We start from the raw sequence: 25721 nt of genomic DNA, 5'->3' as shown, positions 1-25721 counted from the left end.
GGCAGGCAGAAATGTGAAGGGGGCATCTTCATCTGTACACATATTACGGCATATTCATTGCTGACCATGGACTTTGGTTTTCATTGTTATTGTTCACTTGTGTTTTCTTCATGGGACTGAGGTAATTCAAAAAGAGTTCAATACAAAAGACTGAGGTAACAGATAAAAGCTGAAATGTTTACACAGTCAACATTTTCAACCAAGAACACTATCAAACAAAAACAGAGAAACCCACTGACCCATGCCCATCTTGAACGTCTCACTGTGGCTGCAACAACAAATTACAAATACAACATGAAGAAAGTCAAGGACATGCACCACAGCTTCTCATCTCAGGACTAATGTACATTTTGTTTGAACAGATAATGTGCTGGCTGTGTTTCTTTGTTCATAGGTGGGTTGTTTCCTTTTTTCTTTTCTTTTATTTGAGTGACTTGGGGTGACGTCGCAGCTCTCCCCTTGACTTTGATCTGTCAACATGGCTCTTTTGAAAAAAAAAAAAAAAAAAGTGAGGATCACTGATATAAATTGGGGAGTGGTGGCGCGAGGTTAGAAGATGGGCCTGTGATCGGAAAGTCACAGGTTCAACTCCCGGTACCGTCAACATCAAAATGTGGGTGGAAAAGGTGAAACACCCACACCTGCCTCCACCCTCATTTGCCCCACCCTGGGTCCCTGAGCAAGGCCCTTAACCCCCACCACCTGCTCCTAAACAGGTCTCTCTTGAAAATGAGTTCTCGTGACTCAATGAGACTACCTGGATAAATAAAGGGTAAATGAAAAAATTAAAAAAAAATTATGAGTTACTGAAATGAAACAAGATCTATTGTTCCAAAGATCCCGTTTAAACATTAGAGAACATTACAAAATATTAAATATCCAGGTTTGAGTAAAATAATAATAATATTAAAAGCTCTCACTAAGGACTGAACCACAGTATACCAGGTGGAAGGCAGAAATGCTTGCCACTACGCTATGGGAAGAGGGGCGGGGGACGTCATTTTTGAGAGGTATCAATTCATCCTTTCACTTACATAAATGGTGCGTGCTTCCTTTTCACTTTATCGCTTCAAACTATACTTTCCTCAAATGATTGGGTGGGATAATCTTTGTTTTCCAAAAAATGTGACTGTGGGTCCCAATCCCACCTGGCCCCCACGGGGATTTCTGCTCGAGCCGTTGCAAAAATAAAGAGCTGTTCAGTTTGATCATGTGACAGGGGTGCAACTCTTACCAGGAAGAAGCTAGCCTGCTCAGATGTGAGCTGGATCTGTGTGTCAGCAGGCAGGGAGAAGACCGCCACTCTGTTCTGTTCATCCACGGCCACGACTCGACACAGAAAGCTACACACACACACGCACATGCACACGCACATACGCACACACACACACACACACACACAGAGTAATTAGGACCTGCTGATATCCTGGATGGGGACAGGACCATGTCAGTAAACAGAACCAGCACAGAGGTAAACAGATAATTGAGGCTATTTTCAAGTTTGTGTTTATGTCAACAGCAAATCATCACATATGTCGGTTCTGTTCATATAATGAGTACATGATGGTACATGGTCTGTCGACATGAAGTAAAGAATATATACACACTGCCATGAAAAAGTCTTCATCCACTTTAAACGTTCCCATATTTTGTCTTGTCACACCAACAAACCTGAATATCTCACTGAGATTTTATATGACAGAGCAACAAAGTACCATACCATACTATACCACTTTATTTATAAAGCACTTAAAACAGCTACAAGGCCAACCAAAGTGCTGTACAGACAAAACAACAGGTAACACACAAAGCAAAATACAAAATGAGGTAAATCAGAATATAGACAAAAAACGATGCAGATAATGACGACAAACCAGTGTGGAGCATACAGGATCAAAACACAGATCATCTGGTGTTGAAAGATACTGAATAGTAGTGAGTTTTTAAACGGGACTTGAAAACCGAGAGGGAGGGGGCCTGTCTGACAAGCAGAGGTAACTCGTTCCAGAGTCTTGGTCCTGCTACAGAGAAGGCCCTGTCACCTCTGCGCTTAAGACGAGTTCCTGGAACTGTGAAGAGCAACTGGTCCGCTGACTTCAGGGAGCGTGGTGGGAGAGCTTGACTATGAAGTAGAAAGAAAATTAGAATCTGAAAAGTCTGAAAAGTTAAAATGAGTGGTTCACTTCAACATTAGAAATTATATGAACTAAACACACTTTTGATTATCAAGATATTGTAAAATAGTAATGATAATAAAAAAGAAGAGTATTCTTTCAATTGATTACTTCAGGACACAATTAGAAAGTCTCTGGATGAGCTAATTTGTATTTCTGGATTCAAATCAATGAAATAACAGTTCCTGTCCCATGAAGGTCTTCAGAGACAGGTTTTGGTCGGAGGCCTAGTTCACTACAGTCCCCCCTTTGGAAATCATCGCCTGTCCATGGGGATGAATTCCAACATGAACTTACGCCTCCGTTTGTCCTTGATCTTGATGTAAACCAGCAAGAGGAAAACAAAAGTCAAAGAAGGTAATCCCACAACGGTTTAGGTAATTCCACAATGTTGTTGGTAATTCCATTATGTTGTTGGTAATTCCATAATGTTGTCGGTAATTCCATTGCAGCAAAGCTTTAACCACTTGGAAACAAAGTCTGTAATCCATTGGAAAAAGTCATATAATCCACAATGGTAAATCCACAACGATTGGAGGGGTTGATTGATCAGCATGTAGATGGGTTCCCTCGATTGAACTGAAGAGGCGACCACTGGATGGAGTTTGGAGACCCACGTTGTAGCTGTAGGTCCCTTCAGCGAAGGTTGCTGCTGGTGGTTCCCAGTGGATGCCATTCTGGTCCTTATGTGTTCATGCATTTATGTGGTTTTAGTTGGGCTTATGAGTGGGATTTTCCATAAGACCTTGACCTATATGCACCTGGTGTGTAAGCTATCATGGTGCAGATCAGCTACAGGTACCAGTTAAAGGGTGGTTCATGCTGACAAAATTATATATAGGGATTTATACCTATAGAAGGGCATTCCAAACTATTCTTCCATTCCTAACTTGTGTAGTGGTGTCAAGGTCAGCTTTCTGACCTTCCACTACTAATTATTTAAATATAACAAGTTCTCTCTTTTTTGAGTTAAATTTCTGCCATGTGACGAGGTACTGTGAGGATTGTGTTTAAATCAGTGACATGAGACGTTAATTTCCTTTGACCCATCAGAATAAATGTGGTCATTTATTTATCAGAATCAAAATTTAACATCAAAACATGTACACGTGATTAGCTGATCTGGTTATGATTAATAAAACTTGGCACGCTTTACTAATAAGACAACAAGACATTTCTGAAGGCATCTAGATTACTGGCAAAATAGAAGAGTGTAAAGGAAGGAATGAAGATAAATTTAAAAGGAAGATGGATGAGGGAAGATGTATGTTTGTTGACCAGAATTTAGCACGCTTCTTTCAACACCAGCTCAAACCCCCGGTCCACTTGGTGCGCGACAACTCGTGACGTCTCTTTATCTTTGCAGATGATGGATCAGCTCGGGTCTAGATGTCTCTATGCACGCTACCTTTCAGCGTCTCTGGTAAGAGCAGCTGGCCATCGTCAGAAGTCATGTGGTTTACTCCGTTCAACAGAACAAGCTTCCTTCAAAATTGTAGGGCGTTACGCCCGGGTGAGTTCACAGCGAGGCGCTGTGACTCCGCTGGGATGGACGGACCCTCTTCTCACAGTCAAATCCATCAGCTATTGATTAAATTTGAAAGTTCCTTAGGAACTCTCAGTAAAACTCAGTCAGAGATTCCACTCAGAAGTAGAAGACTCCATAGTCCCAAGAAAGACTCATGAAACTGTAAGACTAGGAAGACTAGACTGGTTAGACTCAGAAGACTCGACTGACTGACTCCAACTCGACTGAGTAGTTCCAGGAAGTGTGGACTTTTAAAGAGTTCTCACTTCCGGTCACTCAGGACTTCCTGATTGGTTGAAACAACCAACAGGGGGTGGTTCTAGTGATGTCAGTGGGTTATTACAAGTCAAGAGGACAGAAAATTTTTTTAGGACCTTTTAGTACAGACAGAGAAATGTTTTGAAGATGTGAGAAACTTTGCAGGTGCCAGTTGCTCTTATTTACTGTCTGCTAGGTTTAAAAACAATACAGCCCGTTCTAACAACTTGTTTTCTGACTGTCTCTGACTTTTGACCGACATCACTACTTCTCCTTTAGACAGAAAATCAAAATGCATAATTACTTTGTAAATAGACATTTAACTTGATTTCTAATTTAAATGAGGTGCAAAAATCATTAATACTGTTTCACAGTTGATTTAAAATGAGTGGTTCACTTCAACATTTAGAAATGGTATGAACTAAACACACTTTGATTATCAAGATATTGTAAAATAGTAATGATAATATAAAAAGAAGAGTGTTCTTTCAATTGATTACTTCAGGATACAATTAGACAGTCTCTGGATGAGCTAATTTGTATTTCTGGATTCAAATCAATGAAATAACAGTTCCTGTCCCATGAAGGTCTTCAGAGGCAGGTTTTGGTCGGAGGCCGAGTTCACTACACTTGGTTTAAGTTAGATTTACATGGCAAAATATAGTTTGGTTCAATTGTCTGTTGTCCCTTTAGAAGAACGACTTGAGTTTTGGTTTTTTGGTTTTCCCCCTAAATGTTTTTGGAGTCTATGGCGAGACTCATTTTAAGGATTAGCGTCGTGAGACCAATGTAGGTTATGGTACTTAAGGTAGCATTAATCTACATTGACTCCTCAAAGATTGAAGTTTAACAAATGAACTGCATGTTGGCAAAGTTAAAGTCCTCATAGTCTCTAACTAAAGTACACACAAAATTCATTCTTGCTGGGGGTGTTCAGAAACAATACCAAAACCAAATAAACAATGTCTCAATATCGGCAACAGTAGTGACCAAGCAACTAGAAAACAACGTTTCAACATCGACAAAAGTAGCAACTAGAAAGCAACGTTTCACTGCGTCACTCACTCTGATTGTCAGATTCGATCACGTTATCGCGTCTGAGTTGTTATCTTAACACTTAATTAAGCTTAGACTTATTTAGTTTCTGCTTGGATGACCCTTTTTCCCACGAGGTCTGAGTTTGTGAGATCTTTGTCTTCTGTGGAGTTATTGAACGCCTTGTGTAGTTTGACCTGGTTTCGATGTACCCGTTTAACAATTGGCTCTTTTTGGCCTTTGCTGATTTTGATCTGGTAGAAAACTGGAGACAGTTTGTCTGTTATCAGGTGGGGTCCAGTCCACCTGGGCATCAGTTTGCAGGCGAGAGTTCCGGTTCCGGACTCTCCTTTCCCGGTTGTGGGGGCGAACGTGTAGTACCAGACTCTATCTCCCACTTGGAGTTCCTCGTGAGAGGCCTTTTGGTCATAGTACGCCTTTCGTCCTTTAGCAGATTTTTCCATGTTTCTCTGGTTAAAAGCAAAGGTGTTTTTAAGGTGTTTTTCCAAGTCATTCATGTATTGTTGTGTGGTGTAGGCTGTTGCCATGGCGGCATCGCCTGGTTGGCATAACAGGTGTAGAGGGAGAGTCATTTGTCGACCCGTCATCATCTCGAAGGGAGAGATGCCAGTCGATGTGTGTGGAGTGGCCCTTATGGCCATGAAGACCAGAGGGAGTTTCACGTCCCAGTCCTTGTGGTTTGCGGCTACGTATTTCTTCAAAATACTTACCACAGTTCTGTTTGCTCTCTCCACTTGGCCTGAGGCTTGTGGGTGGTAGCAAACATGGAAGTTGACTTTGATGCCTAGCATCTTCCATAGTTCTTTCATCACTTCAGCTGTGAAGTGTGTACCTTGGTCTGAGTTCACCCTGAGGGGAAGTCCAAACCTTGAAAATACATGATTCATTAGTAACATAGCAGTTGTTTGTGCTGTGTCGTTAGGAGCTGGTAGGCATTCTACCAATTTGGTAAATGTGCAAGTTACCGTGAGAAAATATTTATTTCCTCTAGTGCTCTTAGTAAGTGGTCCAACCCAGTCGATCTGGAGGTCGGACCATGGGAATGCAATGCCTCTACTTTGCAGTGGTGCTCTGTGGAGTGGTCTGGATGGCTGAAACTGGCCACAGACCAGGCACCCTTTAATGTAGTCCTTGACATCCTTTTTCATTCCAGGCCAATAAGCAACTTGTTTTAATGCTTTCAGCGTGGCGTTATCTCTCTTGTGTCCTGCGGACGGGAGGTCATGCGAGTGAACTAACATCACCCCCTTGTGGTCATGGGGGACCACGAACACGGGTGAGGACGTCGGTCCATGAGCAAAAGTTAGGATGCCCTTGATTAGTTTTAGCTGTTTGTGCAGCTGAAAGAGGACTTTAAAGTCTGAATTGAACTGGTTGATCCACTCTGAGATGGTGCTATTTAAGAGACTGAGCTGAATACAGCTCCTCAGACTGAGGAAGTCTCTCAGATGAGAGACGAAACGTTTCTACATTTTTTTGTTGATTTGCTTGGTTTTGTTTTTTTGAATGTCCAGAGGACCAGATTTAACTTTTTTAGACCTGATTTGTAGGTTTGTTCGTGGTGGAATGAGCAGCCATCCACGTACAGCGTTGTCATATCTTTGCAGATATTGCTATCAAAGTAGTGGTGATTCGGGTCCTCACTTACTGAGGGTTTTTCCGCAGCTGGCGGTTGGGTGGCTGGTACATCTTGTGTACATTCTTGGCAGAGTGCCAGGTCGGTGCCCAAATGTGACCTCTTGTTTTGTCCGTAGCGGATGTCTAGGTCAAAACTTTGAAGCGCCATGAGCCACATGGCTACCCGTGAGTTTGTCACCACACCATCTCTGATGCGTTGGCTATTCAGGAAAGTTACTGGCTGGTGTTGTGTTTCAACAATGATTTTTTTTGTCCATCGATGTAACTGGAGAAGTGTTTAACTGCCCACACAGTGGCCAGTAGAGCTTTCTCAGTTTGAGAACTTTAATTCGGGGCCTGCCATTGTCTTACTGGCGTAGGCCACCAGACGATTGTCTTTGTTGTGCATCTGGTACAGACCTGCACTTATGCAGTGAGCTGAGAAGCCCACTTCCAAGTAAAACTCTTTGTTGTAGTCTGGATAGACTAGACATGGGGCTGACTTGAGTCTGTCCCTGACAGCGTTTATTGCCTGCGGTTGGTTATCAGTCCAGACAAATGGGATGTCTTTCTTTAAGAGTTCAGTCAGTGGTTTCGCAAGGTCCGCATAGTACTCCATTAATTGGTGGGATTAGTTACACACGCTGAAATAAGAATGATTATTTTGATGCTTTTATGTCAATTTATACTTAATTTATACTCATTTTATATGCAGCTTATCTGTGCAAATCAGGCCTGTACTGCAGATGTGTTTTTGAGGAATGAAAATAAGCCTCCGGGGGTGCTCTTGCCGCAAGATCTGGCCCATCTTGCGGTTACAGTGACCCGGAGTTTGATGTAGACAGGTCTTTCATCCACCCACGACCTTGGGTTTGAAATACATGTTTTTATGAGCCATCGCTCTGCTGTACAAACTGCCTTGATGATGGAAAACATGTTTGTTCTGCCCGCACGTCACCCAGTCAGAGGGGGAGTATAAAAAGTGTAACACCCAGAATTAGAGTCAAAGTCTGCTGTGGATTCTGGATCCGATGCCCAGCCTGAATTGATGTCACCTTCTCACTCGGACTGAAAACGGCTTCCTCGGTCTGGTGTCACGGTGAGGGGTTTCTACATCAATGCTTGATTTGTACTGAATGTACGTTGTTTTGCTGTATCTGTGGCGGTTTAATAAATGACACTTATTATTCTAGCAGAAAACAGCCTGAGAGTTTCTTTTGAGAGCTTTTATTCATTGCTCCGACCTTTCCCTAACCTGTATCTATCTTGTTAAAGATAATTTCATAGAACACACGCCCAGAAAACTTTGTAGTTCTCTGAGATTGGTGGGGACTTTGAGATTGTCTAGGCCTTGGGTGCGAGTCAATTGTGGTCGTACGCCATCTGAACCTACTAGTAGGCCAACGTAGTCCACCATGGTCCTGCACCACTGGCATTTTGACAGTGAGATTTTAGCACCAGCAATAGTCAGTTGATTCAGAACGTGGTCGATCTCAGCCAAATGTGAGTCCAGTGTTGGCTGCCTCAAAAGGACATCGTCCACGTAGATCAGTGTCCCACGTTCGTGGGCGTCCGGACATGCTTTGTTCAAAAAGATGTTGAACTCAGCTGGTGAGTTAGCGTAGACAAAGGGACACCTGGTGAAGGTGTATTGTCGGCTACCAAAAGTGAAAGCTAGTTTGTGTTGGTCCTCGGCGCGCACAGGAATGGTCCAAAAACCAGAGGCGACGTCGAGGGTGGAAAAGTACTTACCGTCGGTGACCTTGGGCAGTTCCTGTTAGATCTGGGTCATTGGCCACCTGGATAAAGGAACTTTTTTGTTTAGCTTTCTGTAGTCTATGGTAAGTCTCCACTTACCATTTGGTTTCAACACTGGTCATAAAGGTGCAGAGTAGGTGCTATTACATTGTCTGATTATGCCTTTATCTAAAAGGTCATCAATGATTTCCTTGACAGGTTGATGTGCTGCCAGGGGAATCTTGTATTGTCTGACAAATGTAGGCCGTGAGTTGGGCGGAGTTGGGATTCTCACTGCGTGGAGCGAGGTTAACCCACAATTCATTGAGGCAGTCGAGAATGACTTCTCATATTTCATGAGAACTTGGCGGAGTTTGTCTCTTTCTTCATCAGTCGTCAGGGCGTCGGCTTGGGAGACCACCTGTTCAATCTGTGAAGAGATTGCTAAGGGTTCTTGATGTTTGGGGAGCTCCAGTGAGTCCCTTTCTGTGTCGCTAGACCTGTCTATAGGTAGGACACTATAGGTTTGAGGTCCTAATTCGACATCATTGGTTGAGAAGAGAGCTATGGCCTGTGTTGGTTTTGTGAACCAAACTGGACCAGTCTCTTGACTCGATACCAGGTTGTCTGGGAGTCCTCCCAGAAATGGAATGCCTAGTTCAAAATCAAGAAAATCTGTGGAGATCAACCATCCTAGCTTTGTGTTTTTCGGTATCAGTACCTCTTCTGTGCCTGTGTTGCACACAGCAACAGACGTGGTTCTGGAGTCGAGGCTCACTTGGCTTGCGGCCTCAATGGACAGTCCCAGTTTGAAAAACGTAAGAGCTGGTTGAAAGTACGCCTGTTTAAGGCTAAGAGCTTGTCCCGCCACGATGTGGACTCGTACCATTAGGTAGGTTACCTGAGGTGGTACTGAGGTGTTTTGGTTGTTAGCAACCTGGCAGACGTAAGGTTTGCTGTGTCTAGCACAGGAGGTTTCTTTGTGGCTGGTTTTAGTGACCACAGTACATTGTGGCTGGTGTCCAATAGGACACCTAATATTACTAAGATGTCAGAGCCTATGTACAGGTCCTTCTAAAAAAATTAGCATATTGTGATAAAGGTCATTATTTTCCATAATGTAATGATAAAAATGAAACTTTCATATATTTCAGATTCATTGCACACCAACTGAAATATTTCTGGTCTTTAATTGTTTTAATACTGATGATGATAGCATACAGCTCATGAAAACCCAAAATGCCTGTCCCAAAAAAATAGCATATCATGAAAAGGTTCTCTAAACAAGCTATTAACCTAACCATCTGAATCAACGACGTAATTCTAAACACCTGCAAAAGATTCCTGAGGCTTTTAAAAACTCCTAGCCTTGTTCATTACTCAAAACCACAATCATGGGTAAGACTGCCGACCTGACTGTTGTCCAGAAGGCCATCAATGACACTCTCAAGCAAGAGGGTAAGACACAGAAAGAAACTGCTGAACGAATAGTCTGTTCCCAGAGTGCTGTATCAAGGCACCTCAGTGGGAAGTCTGTGGGATGGGAAAAGTATGGCAGAAAACGCTGTACAACGAGAAGAGGTGACCGGACCCTGAGGAGGATTGTGGAGGAGGGCCAATTCCAGACCTTGGGGGACCTGCGGAAGCAGTGGACTGAGTCTGGAGTAGAAACATCCAGAGCCACCGTGCACAGGCGTGTGCAGGAAATGGGCTACAGGTGCCGCATTCCCCAGGTCAAGCCACTTTTGAACCAGAAACAGCAGCTGAAGCGCCTGACCTGGGCTACAGAGAAGCAACACTGGACTGTTGCTCAGTGGTCCAAAGTACTTTTTTCAGATGAAAGCAAATTTTGCATGTCATTCGGAAATCAAGGTGCCAGAGTATGGAGGAAGACTGGGGAGAAGGAAATACCAGAAGTCCAGTGTGAAGCACCCACAGTCAGTGATGGTCTGGGGTGCCATGTCAGCTGCTGGTGTTGGTCCACTGTGTTTTATCAAGGGCAGGGTCAATGCAGCTAGCTATCAGGAGATTTTGGAGCACTTCATGCTTCCATCTGCTGAAAAGCTTTATAGAGATGAATATTTCATTTTTCAGCACAACCTGGCACCTGCTCACAGTGCCAAAACCACTGGTAAATGGTTTACTGACCATGGTATTACTGTGCTCAATTGGCCTGCCAACTCTCCTGACCTGAACCCCATAGAGAACCTGTGGGATATTGTGAAGAGAAAGTTGAGAGACGCAAGACCCAACACTCTGGATGAGCTTAAGGCCGCTATCAAAGCATCTTGGGCCTCCATAACACCTCAGCAGTGCCACAGGCTGATTGCCTCCATGCCACGCCGCATTGAAGCAGTCATTCATGCAAAAGGATTCCCGACCAAGTATTGAGTGCATAACTGAACATGATTATTTGAAGGTTGGCGTTTTTTGTATTAAAAACACTTGTCTTTCATTGGTGGGATGAAATATGCTAATTTTTTGGGACAGGCATTTTGGGTTTTCATGAGCTGTATGCCATAATCATCAGTGTTAAAACAATTAAAGACCTGAAATATTTCAGTTGGTGTGCAATGAATCTGAAATATATGAAGGTTTAATTTTTATCATTACATTATGGAAAATAATGACCTTTATCACAATATGCTAATTTTTTGATAAGGACCCGTAGGTTGCATGTGGTAAATCTGAGATTACGAGGAACGGGTGGACCAGTTCCCGTTGGTTCCAGATCAGTTTCAGGTTAATGACTCCTTTTGCAGTCATCACTCGTGAACTGTTGGGATACAATGGAAAGCGGAAAGCTTTCTCGATCAGAACTGGACCCAAATGTTTTTTAACCAATGTTTCGTAGAAAGCTTGGTTAATAGCTGATTTATCTGTCCACAGCGACAGTACAGCATCTTCGGTGTGGGATCCTTGGATCTCTACACCTTTAACTACCAACGGTAGGTAGTATCCGGTGGGCTCTGACTGTCTCAGCTCGCAGAGGAGGCTTTCTTGTTCGGTCAGAGTTGGGTCCATCGGTTGGGTCTCTTCGGTATCACATGCTTTTAAAGGATTACTTACCGGGACTGTGTTCTCTGCTGAGAAGTCCTCGGTGCCTTCTGCGGTGCCTGCTGTTGGGCAGTCTGTGACCATCCCAGGAGGCATGAGAATTGGCAGGGGTTTACTCACTCTGGCCCACATTGTCTGTTCACCATAATCTATAATCGCGTCAAAGCGATGTATAAAATCCTGGCCAATCAAAAATGGGAATGAGTCAACCGTAGACACATGTACCAGGTGGTATAGTGTCATCTCGCCAACCTGCATGTGAACCATAGCTATAGCTATTAGGGTTGTCCTCGTCTCTGCGAGGCCCTGCAGTTCTATAGCACGTTCTATGAGAGGTATTTCCCTGTAAACACCGTTAGTGGCAGTCCTGAGCTCCACAAACAATTTGGCTGACATAATAGTTATGTCGGCCCCACCGTCCAGTAGGGCTTCATGTGTGAGGACCCCTTCAAGTGTGATTGACAGGTTAGCTTTTTTTAGCGACCCCCTTTCTGATAAGGTTACACAGGAACCTTGAAGGTTTTGGCCAACGTTTGTTCTTACCTTTACCCTTGTCTGTGTAATCCCTGTTTATCCGAAACGTTGGTGCAGTCGCTGCTGCTCCTGAGAGTTCGGTGTTTGACGGGCCTCCGTCATTGATGTATGAGATCACCCGCTCTCTGTGTGTTGAGGGGCTCTCATTGTTTGTATTAACAAGGTCCTGGTGGCTGTCCGTGACAGCGGCAACGTTGTCGTTTGTGTCACCTTGATTTATCTGAACCGTCAGCACAGCTGTTGCTGTTTCTGAGGTTTCAGTTTGTGATGGGTCACCGTCGGTGACGTGTGAGTGTACCCCCCCCCCATTTCTGTTGAGGGGCTCTCAATAGCAATGATATTGCCACACAACGCGTCAGGTTGTTTGTCCGTGGCAATACCTTTCAACATTTCCAAGAACCGACGCACACTCTCTGTCTTGTCCGAGCTCAGAGGTCCGTGGCTCTCTTTCTAGACCCGCTGCTGTTTCTTTTTTGTCTCAGGCTGTCCAGGCCGACGTGGAGGGGGAGCAGGCCCCCTCCTCTGGGGTTCCTGGTGGGATCCCTGGTTGTATGCGTTACCTTGGGTGCCATACTTTTTACTCTTACGACGTGCGCCCCCCTTCTGGTACAATCGTTCATCCTCTGGTTTCTTGGGAAGCCATTTAGGATCTCGTCTGAACCAGGGGGCACTCATCTGTTGTGGTTTGGCAGTTCGAAAATCTCGTTTCCTCTCGCCTTTCTTGGGATGGGGAGCTGAAGCTCTCGTCCCTTCCAATTCTAATGACTGGGCAGGAATCCTCTCACCTGGGAACACCTCATTGGGTGTTTTGGCCTGTGAACGGGCCTCAAAGACATTCACAGCACAAGTTTTTATCTCACTGATGGTTTTCTCTTTGAAATTAGCCATCATCTGTATTGACATCCTTATGTCAGGGTGGAGATTTTTGCTGAAAACGAACTTAAACGCCTCCTCCATGCCGGTTTCGTTCCTGTAACCAAAATAAGCCTGCAAAATTCTGGAATAATATGCCCTTGGGTGCTCATTCTTACCTTGCATGACCTTGTCGGCAGCTGGATAACCGCCAGGTCCCGCGCAAGGGGTATACTCCTTAATTAGAGCAGCACATAACAGGCTATAATCCTTCCTTATGGCATCTGGTTGACGCTCGATAAAGGAAAACACCGTCCTGTCTGAAGTGAGCCTGATCAAACCTATTTTATCCTCAACTGTAGCGTTCGAATAGCTTCCCAATTGGAAGTCAAGGTCGTGCAGATAGGCCTTAGTGTCGGTCGAACCCAACGGCCCTGGCTCGAAGCGTTGGACATATTTCGCTATTGTTTGCAATACTGCTATTGAGAGCGGAGGATGAGGGCTTAGTGGAGGCGGAACAAAGTAATCACGTGGAGGTGGTTCACCAGAATCACGTGGAGGTGGCATAAGGAGATTTTGTGTAGGAGGTACAACAAAATCACTCTGAGGTGGTGATGGTTGACCTGGACTCTGACCCAGTTTGTCTTCGAGTTCCAGATATATTTTCCTCTCGTCAGAGATTTTATTTGTGGCTACGGCAAGTTTTGCCTCACAGGCTGTTAACCGTTCACGTGATGTATGACACTCACTTTGTAAACGCACGCTTTGCTAGACTAATGCCACTTTTTCCAATTTGCACACGTCCAGAGATTTTGATGTTAGCTGCAACTGTTTGCACATAATATCATTGTCTGAACTCAGTGCTTGACACCTTAGCCCTCCTTCACGTAGCTTTTCCTCATATGAGTCTGCTTGGAACAACAACTGAGCTTGTGAGAGCTCTTTCTGACGTTGCAGTTTTTCCTCCCAGGTCTCCTTTTCAAACTGAAACTGTGCGATGAATCGCAGATACTCATCATGTGTTGCTATGCGGTCCTCTGTCTCGCGCATCAAACTTTTTTCATGGGCTTGTCTCTTGCTGGCCTCCAGGTAATATTCAGCTTTTAGCAAGAGTGCTATTTTAGCTAGTTGCTCATAGCCTGACTTCTTTATGGCTGCAGAAGTGACACTGCCTGCCACCTCCTTAAGCTCGTCCAATAAATCTGTTGAGTTCATGCATTCCACCTGGTCACCATATGGAAATAAGGAATCTGTGAGCAGCGTCAAAGCTCTCTCAAGCCAGTCCTTCTCAACACCACTTGGAGCAGGATTAGCATTATCAGCTTTTGTTAAATCTGCCATGGTCGTATTTACTGTTCAGCAAAACCTATCTGGTTAAACCATTGCAATCTTAGAGTTTTTCAACAGGTAAATGTTTGTATTTAAGTGAGCAGCGAGTTTCACACACTATTCAGCTCTGCGGTTCCATCAACAGTACTGTTATAAGCCAACTTTTCAATAATTGGGCACCTGTTTTAGGTTTTACCCCATGAATATTATAAGTAAATGTTTCCTGTGTCAGTGTTCCTTAATATGAGCTTAATTCTAACAGATACAATGAACCAGGCTATTTCAGTGTTTATTTACTCAAATGCACTTAAAATTAATAAACCTACAATATTTTCTAAAAAGTCTGACAGCAACTTTGCAGTTTCAAACGCTCTTTAAGCAGCTTAATTTACCAGAATTTGCTATTTCAAACAGTAACTCATAACCCAAGTGTGATTAACATTTCATTTACCCACATGCTTTTAAAAGAAGTGAAATGAAAAGCGAGTTTGCAGCTCTCAGTTCTGCAAAACTGTTACACTTTGTTTTCACAGCAGGTGGCGGTGCAAGCTTACTTTTACCACAGGGTGACTGTAGCTACAAGTCTTTGACGGTATGAGTCACTGACGACTTCCTGTGAACCATCCTGTTGACATCTGGTTGTTAGCCGTTAGCTTCGATTAGCAACGGACGAACACGGTCCAAATCAGCATTTATAGATGGATTTAAAGCTTGAACGTGGCGTCGCTTCAAAAGCACGCTCTTTAGGCATAAACTCATCAGGTTAGGACCAATTTCAGGGCTGTAATTCAGCGTTTTTTAACCACTAAAGAAGACTCCGTTTAAAACGAGCTTTATTTCCGGGGTCACGTGACTTTACAGACACGTGGACATCGGGGTGGGCTTTTCGCACTGACGCCAGAGTGAGTGGACGTACACGGCGTTACGTCACTGGCTTCTCAGCAAATCAGAACGGATTCTTTCTTTTTCGAGTTAAATTTCTGCCATGTGGCCAAGACAACTTGAGAGTGGAATTTTAATTAGTGACATGAGACGCCATTTATCTTTGACCCATCAGAATAAATACGGTCATTTATTTAACAGAATCAAAATTTGACATCAAAACATGTACACTTGATTTGCTGATCTGTTTCTGATTAATAAACTTAGCAAGTTCAAATAACAAGACAACAGAAGATTACTGATGGAGAATAATTCATCTCTGAAGGCACTTCACTTGATTTACTGGCGAATAGAAGTTTAAAGAGAAGGAGTAAAGAAGTTTAAAGATTTAAAGAGGAGGTTTAGATGGATGAAGGAAGTTGTGTTGACCAGAAATGGCACCCTTCCTCCGAATCCAGCTCAGCCCTCGGTACACTCAGCGTGTGACGACTTGTTACCTTGGCAGAAGATAAATCAGCTCCGGTACAGAGGTGCATTTCACTCTTCTTTCAGCGTCTCCGGTCAGTGGCTGGATATCGTCAGAAGTCGTGACAAAGTACTCCGTTCAACAGAATAAGCTTCCTTAGAAGGAATCTTCATTAGAAGTTGTAGGGTGTTACGCCCGGGTGAGCTCACAGCGAGGCAGCTGTGACTCCGCTGGAATGGACGGACCCTTGGCACATGGTCCAATTCCATACTCCAAAGCTGACTTTCATTAAGAACTGAAAGTTCCTGTACGACTCACCATCAGACTGAGTCTTCCAGTAAGACTTGTAAGACTTAAAGTTCCAGGAAGACTCCAGTAAGACTGAGTCTTCCAGTAAGGCTGAAAGTTCTAGGAAGTGTTGACTTTTAAAGGGTATCCACTTCTTGTCACTTGGTACTTCCTGATTGGTTAACACAACCAGCAGGGGTGGTGTTTTAGTGATGTCAGAGGGTTATTAGAAGTCAACAGACAGCAGAAATGTTTTTAAGAACGGTTAGTACAGACAGGAAAATATTTTGAAGAAATTACACTTTGCAGGTGCCAGTTTCTTATTTACTGTCTGAGAGTTTTAAAAACAAGACACTTCGTTCTCATAACTTGTTTTCTGACTTTTGACAGACATTAAATCCACTCCTCATTCAGACAGAAGATTAAAATGCACACTTACTTCGTAAATAGAAATTTAACTTGTATGATCTAAGTCTAATGAGGTTTAAAAATCATTAATACTGTTTCACAGTTGATTTAAATGAGTAGTTTACTTCAACATTAGAAATGGTATGAACTGAACACACTTTTAATTATCAAGATATCGTAAAATAGTAATGATAATATAAAAAAGAAGAGTGTTCTTTCAATTGATTAATTCAGGATACAATTAAATAGTCTCTTGATGAGATAATTTGTATTTCTGGATTCAAATCAATGAAATAATAGTTCCTGTCCCCTGAAGGTCTTCAGAGACAGATTCATGTCGGAGGTCTAGTTCACTACAGATGTGACTGGGACCCTGTGTACAAAGTTTCGCTCCACCACATGTGGTGCGAATGACAATAAAGTATCTCTGACTCGGAGACAGAGGCTGGTCCACCCTAAGGACAAAACACCCATACAAAAACTGAGTAGTGTGGTGTATGCAGTTCAGTGCAATGATGAATGTCCAAATCTCTATACTGGAGAAACCAAACGGTTATTTCACAGACGCATGGCTCAGCACAGGAGAGCCACCTCCTCTGGACAAGAGTCAGTTGTTCACCTCCACCTCACAGATAAGGGACAATCATTTGAGGACCAAAATGTTCACATTTTGGACTGAGTAGACAGATAGTTTGAGAGGGGAGTGAAGGAAGCCATCTTTTCATTCAACCCTTATTTAGACAGGTAAATCCCATTGAGCCCCGAGGACTCATTTACAAGAGAGACCTGATTTCAACAAAGAATGATGACAACAATAGACAACAGCGACAACAATAGACAGTTATAAAAAGACATACAGATTTTTTTTTTTTTTACAAATAGGATGGCAAAAAAAGTAACAAAAAACAGCTAGATTATAAGGCAAATAATAAACATCTATGTAAAAAGAGAGAAACCATCTCTAAACAGAGGAGGCAGCCTCAGATTTCAACTTTCAAAAACGTATAATGCAACTTTAGGACTGATACCCAGCCAGTTTTCACACCTATCAGATGTGACCAGAGGGGCCTCATCTGTGAATTACATTAACAAAGACCTTAACAAACCCCTACTGTGAGGTGTGAGGTGTGATTAGGTCAATCTGCATATGTATCTTATCTCAGCTTTATAACCTGAACCCCACATGCTCTACTCTTTGAATTGAGAAAGCTTCTCAGATGAGGAGCGAGACATCTTCTGTTATAAATAAAGTCCAGTTGTTTGTGTCTTGAACTTTTTTGAATTTACCATGTCCTGGATGATTGAGAATCTTCACCAGCAGTCTGAGTAAGATTTAAAAGCTTTCCTCTTAACCTGTATATTACCTTTTATAGATTTTGTAACCCACGGCTTGTTTGGGAAGATTTTGACATTCTTATTTGGTATAATCACATCTTTGCAGCAGGCCACTTATGAGCAGATTACATCTGAGTTCATCTGGATCCCCACCACAGGACTCCACAAATATATTCCAGTCTGTGCTATGATAACAGTCCTGCAGGCATTCCACAGACTCATCAGTCCATATTTTAGTCTCCTTCACAAGTACTTTCCCCCTCTTTAAAAGAGTTTTGTATTCTGGTAACAGGTGGACACAGTTGTGATCACCATTTCACCATGTCAGTCTGCCTTCAGGCCTCCCTTCCAAAAGAGATCTGTGATCTCAGTGGGATTTGTCTGGTTAAATAAAGGTTAATAAAAATAATAAATGCCCTAGAGGAGGTAGAGGGAAAGCTGTGTATGCCTTTTTTACAGATCCATAGCAGAGGTCAATAGTCTTATCCCATCTGGTGGGACAGGATATATACTGGGCATAACTAGGGAGTGTCTTTCTGAGGGAGACATAGTTAAAATCCCCGAATACGAAGCTTGGAGCTTCAGGGGAAATAGATTGAAGGCTCTGCACAACATCATAAATAGTTCTACAGGCGGATGGTGCATTGGCTTTTGGGTGAATATATACAACAGTAATGAAGACCTGCAGGAACTCGCGGGGCAGGTAAAAAGGGTCGTAAGGACACTGATAAAAATTCCACATAGGTGTACAGATGCACGCTCTCTGAGTCACAGAAGTACAGTATCTCTTGTTGATGTAAAGACACATCCCTCCTCCTTGTGTTTTCCCTGGTACCTCCATGTCTCAGTCCAGCCGGTAAAGTGCTCCGAAGCTACTGACTGACGGGCCTTCATTGTCGTTGTGCTCTTTTTTTTTTTCTCTCCCTGGCTCTGATCGAGGTGGCTGCTTCTGTCTTTCCTCCCCCATTTTTCCTTCCTCCTGCTCTGCTCTCTGTGTGTCTGAAGCGCCTAGGTCACATCTCCCAAACGTAAATTAAGAAGATTATGGATCAGGTATCCTGGACGTTCAACTCTATTGATAAGATTTTTTCATCAAAGCGACAAGGTCCTGGAGAACCTACGTGTCCAGCTGAGACGCACGCTGTGGGGTATGTCATGGATCCGTGGGGAGTGTGGCAGTTGATGTAACTCTCAGTTCTCTCTCAGGAGGATGCTGAAGACGTTTACATATTTGGAATTATGATAGCAGGGACTCTGCTTTTTGGCATTGGTGGGGCTCTGTTTTATCAACTTTTGAAGAAGACATCGGCAGCAGTTTCAGTCATGGAAAAGCTTCCGAGTCAGTGTGAAGGTTTGGTCTGAGCTGTAGGAACTCTAAATCAACTGGTTTACGAGCTAAACCGTAAGGTGGAGGCAGTTTATGAGAATCGCAGGTCACCTGCGGCTTCTGGGACTCATCAGTGTGGTGGGTTCGACCTTGAAGGAGACTCATAGCATGGATCAGTGGAATGGAATTCCACAGTTAGGCCATTTTGGAACCAAAACGTCCAGATGGACTCAAGGCTGAAGAAAAAATCTGTCTGACTGAATAAAATCAGCAATCAAAGCTTATCTGAATTTGACTCCCGACGGCCTCGGCGACGGGCCGACTATCAAATTTCTCCTAGGACATGGGTAACCAAGGACAGAAGCTTCATCTATCCCCCACCCCCATACACACACACACAATTTGTTGGATGATGCTTCCTCGTTGATTTTTACATGAAACAAAACATGTTAAATCATTTATACTAATCGATAAAGTGTAGTGTACACTAACAGAGTGCCTTGAGATTTTACATTTGAAGTCGGACAGTGAATTCAGTGGATAAGAGACTGCTCCGAACTGTCAAGTAAGTGGGGGGTGGCGAGGTCAGGATGCAAGTGTTTACAAATGTAGATAAACGTAGATGTTTATCAACCTGTTAAGATACAAATCACATCTACTTTATTCAAAAATTTCTGGGGGAGAACCCCAAGACTACCGCACCCCCCCCCCTCCCCACACACACACTATTTGCGTTCCAGCATTGATCGGTTTTGTTACTAATTCAAATCATGCAGTGTTTTAGGATTTTAAGATGAAGTGTAAACAGTTTCTCTCCAAAGTTAATTTGTGAACTGGGATACAGTTTTTGTGGTTCAGATACACTGAGATCACTGAAACAAGAGACAGAAGGACAAATGTCTCATTTTGTCTCTCATTATTCAAGTCATCTGTATAGACTCAAAGATGTCTGTCTGTTTATCCAAGTTGTACCTGTATTTGCAGTGCAGAAGGGTGACTTTGTACTGGTGTGTCCGTGCAGCTGGTGTGCTGACAACAATAGACAGCGACTGTGGTAATTCTTCCTCACTGGAGTACTCGACTATCAGAACGTAATCGCCTGGAGAGGCCATGCGTCCTTCAAGGTCAATGCTGATCTGGAGTAAAAATAATAATAATCAGATGATTTTCTCCACTTTTTAGCTCTTTGCATTTTGCACAAACAGTCATACATCAAAGCCACTGCAGACGGCCATGGTGGGATGGCGTGGAGTGACCTTCTCGGTTGGGCAAGGCCGCGGCAGATGGTTGTCGTTACGGCAACTGGCATCTTTTCCAGAGATGGAAGGGAAGGATTCCAGAGACAGATACTGGTAGAGCAGACAGCTGGACAAATAAAGACAAACAGACAAAAGACAAATCAGAACATGGTAGTTTTTGTCTGTTATCATGTCTTCTCAAGAAGAAGAGCTATTTATTGTCTTGGTTCATGATACAAATTGTTTTCATATTTTAAAGAAAAGTGAGAAAAAAGATATTTTGTGGAAATACATATTCTTGCATTAAACTAAATTAAAATATACAGGGTTCCCAGAATGTCATGATAACAAAAACCCTTGAGCTTTCCTTGATTTTTCCTTTGTAAATCCTGAAATTCCAGGAGATAATTCAGCCTAACAAAATGTTCAGAACTAGAGTAATATTCTGTAGCCTATGGTATGTGCATACTTTAAATCATTCCTAATAATTAATTGTAATGTGCCATGCCGCCACTGTCACTCAGTAAGGATACATGTACTGGTACTCTGAACACTATAAACAGAACATGGACTCATTGATTAATAGAATACAAGCATAAAACATGTGTGCATCAAAGTATGAGAAAGATCATCTTTTGATCAGCAGACCAGTGTCCAAACTCCCTGAGTTTTCCCTGTCTGGAAATTGTGAAAGTCATTTGCCAAGTTTTGCCTGATTTCCAGAGCAGCTGGGAACCCTGAACCTAGCCTTTAGTCAAAAAACATTTGTATAGGCAGGGAATGCGTCATCTCAAGTGTTTGTGGTTGTGTTTTGTCATAAGGTGGTTTGCCTGCAGGAACCAGGACCAACAATGCAACATAGTAATTTATCCCAGAAAACATCCCTGGTAAGCAAATAGTATGTTTTAAACCCACCTTGAAGCTATGAGTTGGTTGGGAAGCACACAACATTTCTGCTAAAGGCAAAATACAACCCTGTTTCTGCTCATCTGTGTGTGTTTATTTGTCTTGTGCTTGCTCAGGATGGGAGACTGGCAACAAAGTGAAATTCAACGCAATCTGCTGGCTTCCTTAAATAGATAACTTTTACTAAATAATTTTTTTTTGTATGTGAATGTTTTTGTATAGTGCCTTGAGATGATTTCTGTTGTGATTTGACACTATATAAAATTAAATTGAATTGAGTAAAAAGCAATAGTTATAACTGAAAAAAAATGTCATTATATTCCTGTTTAGTAGGCTCTGAGGTGTTTATACTGTATTCTTCAGCTAGCAATAGCTAGGGTCACAAGTCTCCTTCACTGTTATTTTGTAAGTCAAAAGCTAAAATGGTCTAGAATACCTGTTAGCTGATTTAAATTGTGCCATAACTTGTGCTGATCTTAAACTATACTGAAAATGATAACAGGTGGAGGTGCATGATCTTATGGCTGTTTGGTTGGTAACTAAGAATGATGCACTTGGTTCAGTCAGGTGGAACTGGAAAGGCTTTTTGAGAATCAGTGATTGTTTTTCATTAACACAACAGTTCATTTATTTCCAGTAAAAAAGAAAAACATAATTACTTCTGGGTGCTGTGTGAAACAGAGCTGTAGGTGCAGGGATCAGTGACTCTCATTTGCAGAATGGGAGCTTCGTAGTAAGCACTAGGCAGCAAAACCAAGTAGTCCTGAAAGAAAACAAGGTTTTTAGTATTTAACAAAAATCAATTAATCAATCCATTCATTCATCCATCCATTTTCCACTTGTTCCAGAGTTGAGATACAGGGGCAGCAGCTTGAGCAGGGAGGCCCAGACATCTCTCTCCCAAGTCACCTCTTCCAGCGCTTCTGGGAGGACGCCAAGATGTTCCCAGACCAGCCAAGAGATGTAGTCTCTCCAGTGTATCCTGGGTCTTCCCTGGGTCTCCTCTCAGTTGGACAGGTCTGAGGTGGGAGGCACCCAGGAAGCATATTTATCAGATACCTGAACCACCTCAACTGGCTCCTCTTGATGTGGAGGAGAAGTATCAGCTCTAATCCGAGTGTATCCCAGATAACTGAAATTCTCACCCTATCTCTAAGGGAGAGTCCAGATATTGTGCAGAGAAAACTCATTTTGACTGCCTGTTTATGTGATCTTGTTCTATTGGTCACTAGGAAGCCATTGGGGGTGGGGGGTGGTAGAGAAATAAATCGACCGGTAAAAAGAGATTGGCCTTACAACTCAGCATGCTCTTTACTACAATGGACTGGCACAAAGTCTGCAATACTGCAGACGTTGCACCAATACACCTGTCAATCTCACACTCCATTCTTCCCTCACTTATGAACAAAATCCCAAGATACTTGAACTTCTCCACTTGAGGCAGAACTTAATCCCAAACCCAGAGAGAGCACCCTTATCCAGCTGAGGACCATGGCCCCAAATTTGGAGGTGCTTATTCTCATCCCAGCCATTTCAAGCTTGGCTGAGAACCATTCCAGTGAGAGCTGAAGATTATGGCACAATGACACCAACAGGACCACATCACTTTAAGAAAAATCATCAATGAAGATGAAAGTTAAGATGAAGTTTTAACTTCATCTTAGAAATCAGTACTTATAGGTAAAATATACTCACCAGCCACTATATTGGTCCACATGTTTAAGTACTTGTTAACACAAATACCTAATCAGTCATGGCATAATCTCAGTGCTTTTAGGTGTGTAGATGGGTTGAAGATGAAACCAGCTGCTAGGGAGCACAAGCCAGTGTATCTCTTTTGCTGGTCCCAAGATCGGGGAAATGGTGAGGGTTGTGTCAAGAAGGGCATATGATGTAAAACACTTTTGCCCAAACTATAATGCGAGTTCATCAAAGCAAAACCATGCTGAATCGGTCGAGGCCCGGGTTAACAACGACCGCCACTGATACTGTTGACAACGAGGGTGCCGGCAAAAATTGTGCTACTGTTAGTTGAAGACCAAGAGGAGGGAAACGTGTCAGGAGACAGAGAGAGAAGAGGAAAGTCAAGAATGTAGGAATGAGGGTTGCAACTCTAAATGGGGGGACAATGACAGGCAAAGGTAGAGGGCTGGCTGACATGATGCAGAGAAGGAAGGTAGAAGTTTTATGTGTCCAAGAGACCAAGTGGAAGGGCAGCAAGACTCACAGCATTGGAGCAGGGTTCAAAATGTTTTATCATGGTGTGGATAGAAACAGAGTAGGAGTGGTCCAGAAGGAGGAGTTGGCAAAGAATGTAGTAGAGGTGAAAAGAGCGTCAGATAGGGTGATGTCAGAGTCATAATTTTTTTATTGTCATTTGCACCACATGTGGTACATGTGGTGGAACAAGGTTATGTACACAGGGTCCCAGTTACATACAACAACAAAAAAAAGTAAAAAAAAAACAGTAATAAGAGCTAAGATATGAACTAAGAAAATTATCAACTAAAAATACATTAAGCACTAATAGTATAAAAACAATACGCCGAATAGCAGCATGAACATGAGTCTGTGTGAGCAGATGAGTACGTACAAACACAGCAACATTGAAATAGATCAGTCGCAACATGATGTGATTTTTCACAGTGAAAATTCTGGTTAGAGATTCATGAGTCTAACAACCTCAGGGTAGAAGCTGTTCCTCAGTCTAGTGGTTCTACACTTAATGCTCCTCAACCTCCTGCCTGAGGGGAGCAGGGCAAAAACTGTGTGTGCTGGATGAGTGGGGTCCTACATGATGCAGATGGCCCTCTTCCTGCATCTAGAGATGTAAATGTCTGTGATGGTGGGGAGACTGACTCCAACAGACTTCTGTGCAGCCTTCACCACTCTCTGCAAAGCTTTTCTTTCTGCAGCTGTGCAGCCTCCATGCAACATGTTGATGCTGGAGCACAGGATGCTCTCCACTGCACACCTGTAGAAGGAGGTGAGGACTGAGCTCCCAGACCAGCTCGCCTCAGTCGCCTGAGGAAGTAGAGACTCTGATGAGCTTCCTTGATAAGGCTGGTAGTGCTGTTGCCCCAGCTAAGGTTGTAATTCAGGTGTACACCCAAGTACTTGTAGCTGGAGACCACTTCCACCACAGATCATCTTATGTTCCTGAGTGGGTTGGTGTGTTTGTTCCTTCTGAAATCCACAACCATCTCCTTCATCTTCTTCACATTGATGTGAAGTTTATTCTCCTTGCACCATCTCTCCAGGTGTTCCACCTCCTGCCTGTAGCTGGATTCATCATTGTTTGTGATGCATCCAACCACCACTGTATCATCTGCAAACCTTACAATGGGACAGCCTGGATGGATAGCTGCACAATCATACGTGAGCAGAATGAACAGGAGAAGGCTCAACACACATCCCTGAGGGGAGCCTGTGCTGAGGGTAATGGTGGAGGAGGAGAAGTTGTGGATCCTCACTGACTGTGGACTGTTTGTTAAGAAGTCTAGTACCCAGTTGCAAATGGAGGGGCTTAGTCCTAGTGTAAGTAGTTTGTCCATCAGGGTTTGGGGTATCATGGTATTGAAGGAAGATATGAAGTCTACAAAGAGCATAGACGCAGGAGTCCTTCTGCTCCAGGTGGTTGAGCGCAGTGTGGACCACAGAGGAGATGGCGTCGTCAGTTGATCGGTTCTTGCGGTATGCATACTGGTGAGGGTTCTCGTTGATGTTGATGGTTGTTTTGATGTGGGTCATGACCAGTTTTTCGAAGCATTTAGCAACTATCAGGATGAGGGCTACTGACTGGTAGTCATTCAGACCAGTCACTATAGAGTTCTTTGGGACTAGAATGATGGTGGCGGTCTTCAGGCAGATGGGAACTGTTGCCAGGGTAAGTGAGAGGTTAACATCAGCCAGCACCTCACAGAGCTGATCAGCACAGTCTTTCAGCACCTTCCCGGGGATGTTGTCTGGGCCGGTTGCTTTGTAGCGTTTACCCTACCAATATACAAGTGGGTCGCACCGCCCCGTCAACTGAGCCAAGCGCCCCATCTACCGAACCCCCCACCCAAACCACCTATCGGCACTGATGTAACACTAATCTAGAGGCTGGCAATGCAGGTGCACTAGCTAAAAAGCTAAAGGCAGCCTCTTCCCTCTGCTAAACCCTCACACTGAAACCTTCCAAACACAAGAAAAAAGAAAATGTTGGTACACACAGCTCGTGGCTGAGATGTGTCTCTGTCTCTCTCTCTTCTCATCACCCCTGCTCTAAAACTGTAAAACTGTCTGTGCAAACAGCGAATGGATGTGACTCTGTCCCCCTCCTCCCCAACGAAAATCACGGATGAGATGAGCGCCCCACCATGGCAAGTTATCTAGAGGAAACACTGCTTTGTGAGGGTTAATCCTCCTGAAAGTACTCACTTCGGCTGAGGTCATGCTGAGAAGTTTTTCATCCGGTGGTGAGCTGAGTCTGGTGCTGGATGGTCTGTTCAGGTCTTCAAAGCATGCATAGAACTTGTTGAGGGTATCAGGCATTGATGGGTCTCTAGGGCATTGTTCACTCCTGCCTTTATAATCTGTTGTACACTCATTGCCCCTCCACATGCTCCATATGTCTTGTGAGGTAAATTGACCTTGGAACCTCTGTGCATATGTAGCCTTGGCCTACTTAATACCATCAGCCAGTTCTTTCCTTGTCCTTCTCAGCTCTTGTGAGTTTCCAGACCTG

At 43.4% G+C, this 25721-nt stretch overlaps 1 protein-coding gene across 1 annotated transcript in view; it reads right to left on the bottom strand.

Annotated features, from left to right (window-relative positions):
* Positions 1–25721, bottom strand: part of LOC119416581 (laminin subunit alpha-5) — an 87700-nt gene that overhangs the window by 45597 nt on the left and 16382 nt on the right. Inside the window, exons 3-6 of the mRNA XM_037683771.1 lie at positions 21652–21755; positions 20060–20213; positions 19821–19984; positions 1235–1343 (exon numbers count right to left, since the gene is read on the bottom strand). Coding sequence (XP_037539699.1) covers positions 1235–1343; positions 19821–19984; positions 20060–20213; positions 21652–21704 — 480 coding nt within the window. The 5' untranslated portion in view covers positions 21705–21755. The remainder of the gene's footprint in view (positions 1–1234; positions 1344–19820; positions 19985–20059; positions 20214–21651; positions 21756–25721) is intronic.

This window comes from Nematolebias whitei, chromosome 11, assembly GCF_014905685.2.
Source record: "Nematolebias whitei isolate Nwh7 chromosome 11, NemWhi1, whole genome shotgun sequence".
In the NCBI taxonomy this organism is placed as follows: Eukaryota; Metazoa; Chordata; class Actinopteri; order Cyprinodontiformes; family Rivulidae; genus Nematolebias; species Nematolebias whitei.
This window is presented reverse-complemented; position numbering and strand designations above follow the sequence as displayed.